Source organism: Montipora capricornis, chromosome 7 (assembly GCF_036669925.1).
Source record: "Montipora capricornis isolate CH-2021 chromosome 7, ASM3666992v2, whole genome shotgun sequence".
Lineage (NCBI taxonomy): Eukaryota > Metazoa > Cnidaria > Anthozoa > Scleractinia > Acroporidae > Montipora > Montipora capricornis.
This window is the reverse complement of record NC_090889.1, coordinates 28,003,894-28,006,393: the sequence shown is the minus strand read 5'-3', so window position 1 is coordinate 28,006,393 and position 2,500 is coordinate 28,003,894. Positions and strand designations below refer to the sequence as shown.

Below are 2,500 nucleotides of genomic sequence, written 5' to 3'. Positions count from 1 at the left end.
ATGAGAATTCAGAATCGAGTAGAATCCACTCTTTTCTTCTCTATTCTGAATTCTCAATGGTATTTTTGTTGCGCGCGACGTCGCCACTGACATTCCGTTCTGTTGCTATTAATAAGCCTATTAGTAAGCAGACAGCAACTTACAAACAAATTTTGACTTCATAATGTCGTCCAAACGTGATTGTTTTTAGCAGAGTTTTTTATCTTAAAAATGTTTTTAAGGAATATTTTGTCACAATTTTTCATAGTTGAATTCTATTCCAAATCACTTCTTCGTCGTACGATCCAAAACACTTCAAAAAATTGCGGGCACACGGCTACTCTGTTATGCGCAAATGTTTAAACCGTACGTAGCCAGGTAACCGCGAATCCACAGTCTACGCTTTTGCACGTTAACAGTGTACTCGCTGAGTATGACTGAACTCGACACTTTTTGCTCTGTGGCAGCTACATGGCTTCCTGTACCTTAATAAATTGTGGAGTTGCTGTAGATGCATCAAGTAAATGTTTCTTTTGCGCGGCTTTTGAACTCTTCAAGCTCGTTTCTTCCACTGGAAAAGAAGACCCACAATGCATGCATTTCAGTACAAAATCAACATGGCTAGCATAACGTAAAGCGAGCCATAATGCGATGATATGTGTGTCTTCTGGAAACGCGCAACTCTTGTCAGTTCGAATGAAAAGAGGGTCCTTAAAGTGCATCCGATATGAGTTGAATCTGCTGTCAATTCGAGAGACCTGGATAATTCGAGTGCTGGGTGAGAAAGGTTGATCAAAAATGCTCCAAATTTTAAGAATCCGAGACGAAGTTGGTGTGGTTTAAGTTATCGCAAACTTCAGGAACTTAATAAACCATTTTCATAAATGGCGACCTCCTTCACCATTTTTTTAAAACAAACGTTCTTTTAAAATGTGGTCGTCGTAGCGAGGCTAGAAAGGCTTATTACCATAGGAAATCGACACGACCTCGAGTACAATTCGTGATTAATAGGTACGAGTGATTTTGAAAGTTCTCAAAATTGCACGAGCCGTTAGGTGCAATTTGAGAACTTTAAAAATCACGAGTACCTATTAATCCCGAATTGTACGAGACGGTCGTGCGATTTTTTATTATAGTATACTCAACAAAATTACGATCAACCAATCAGAACGCGGTAACGGTGAGCTTTGTATATATCTCCTCCGATCCGTTGGTGTCTACTTCAGAAACCTTTGAAACTCTTCGGTCCAACGACGGAACTCTTCGACTTCGGTTGAACTTCGGACACCTTCTAAATTCTTCGGGGTAAACTTTGGAAATCTTCGGGTCAACTTCGGAAGTCTTCGGAAACGTTCGGAAGTCTTCGAATACTTTATGGTCGCCTTCCGAAGTCGGTTAATTTCGGAAAACTTCGTGTCAACTTCGAAAAGAAAAGTAATTGGTACTCCTGGGGAGTACAATTTGGGATTAATTGTAATCCTCTCGTCCAATCAGAATCCAGTAATTTTGTTTGAGTGTGCTATAATAAGCATTGAAACAATAACATTTTATTTGGCCGCCACTATGAAAGACGTCTACGATATGTGAGAGTTAAAACATGACAAAACGTTTTTGACTCACCGTTAACTTTTTTCTTGCTGTTTTTGCTTCCCAGTTGGGACTGAGACGGCGCAGGTGGGATTGGTAACTGGGACGGGGCTTCTTCTTCTTCTTTAGACTCAAAGTGACGGGTGATCCTGATCAGAGACAGAAGTCCTCATATGATAATCAAATTAATTCAGTCTTAATCGAGGGACGTGTGTAACAACTAACACGTTACGGATGAAGAGGTTCAGCAGGTGACATTAAGGGGAACCTCCACTTCAACAAAAAAATAACCGTAACAGTCAAGTCAGTCTAAAGCAATTTCAAACAAAGTGTTTGTATCCGAAATAACTAAGTTTTAAAGAATCGCCTATTTTTGTTTTCAAGTTTCGCGGGCGCCGCCATCTTGAATAATTGTGACATGTGACGGTTACCCTATTGTTATTAGACAAAAGCTCTTTGTGTCAGAACAGTAGGGCAACCGTAACACGTCACAATTTATTCAAGATGGCTGCGCCCGCGAAATTTGAACGTGAAAATAAGCGATTTAAAATTCACTTTTCTTGATATAAACACTGTTTTAAAAACAAATTTCGAACAATTTTGTTTGTAAACGTAATTTCCTTCGGTTTAAACTTATTCTGTAGTAAGAGAGGAGGTTACCTTTAAAGAATGTTATAAATTTGCTTAAACGCCCTTTGGATAAAAACAACGTCAGTACTGATCACCAACTATACCGTATACGGCTCGTGGCAAACAAGATTTACAGAACGAAACAGTCTCGCTGGACACCGACTGCACTGATTCGGCATCCAAAGCTTAGGCGTTATCTCTTGTGCTCTGAGAACCAATAAAGGGTATAAGGACCTGAGAGATACCTCCAATCACCCTCACACTGAAAAACAGCTAAAAGCTGCCGTTTTGAGCGGGAGTTATG

At 39.9% G+C, this 2,500-nt stretch overlaps 1 protein-coding gene across 1 annotated transcript in view; it reads right to left on the bottom strand.

Moving 5' to 3' along the window:
• LOC138055832 (cilia- and flagella-associated protein 54-like) overlaps positions 1-2,500 on the bottom strand; it is a 67,692-nt gene that overhangs the window by 12,743 nt on the left and 52,449 nt on the right. Inside the window, 2 exon segments of the mRNA XM_068901702.1 lie at positions 465-550; positions 1,600-1,715. Coding sequence (XP_068757803.1) covers positions 465-550; positions 1,600-1,715 — 202 coding nt within the window.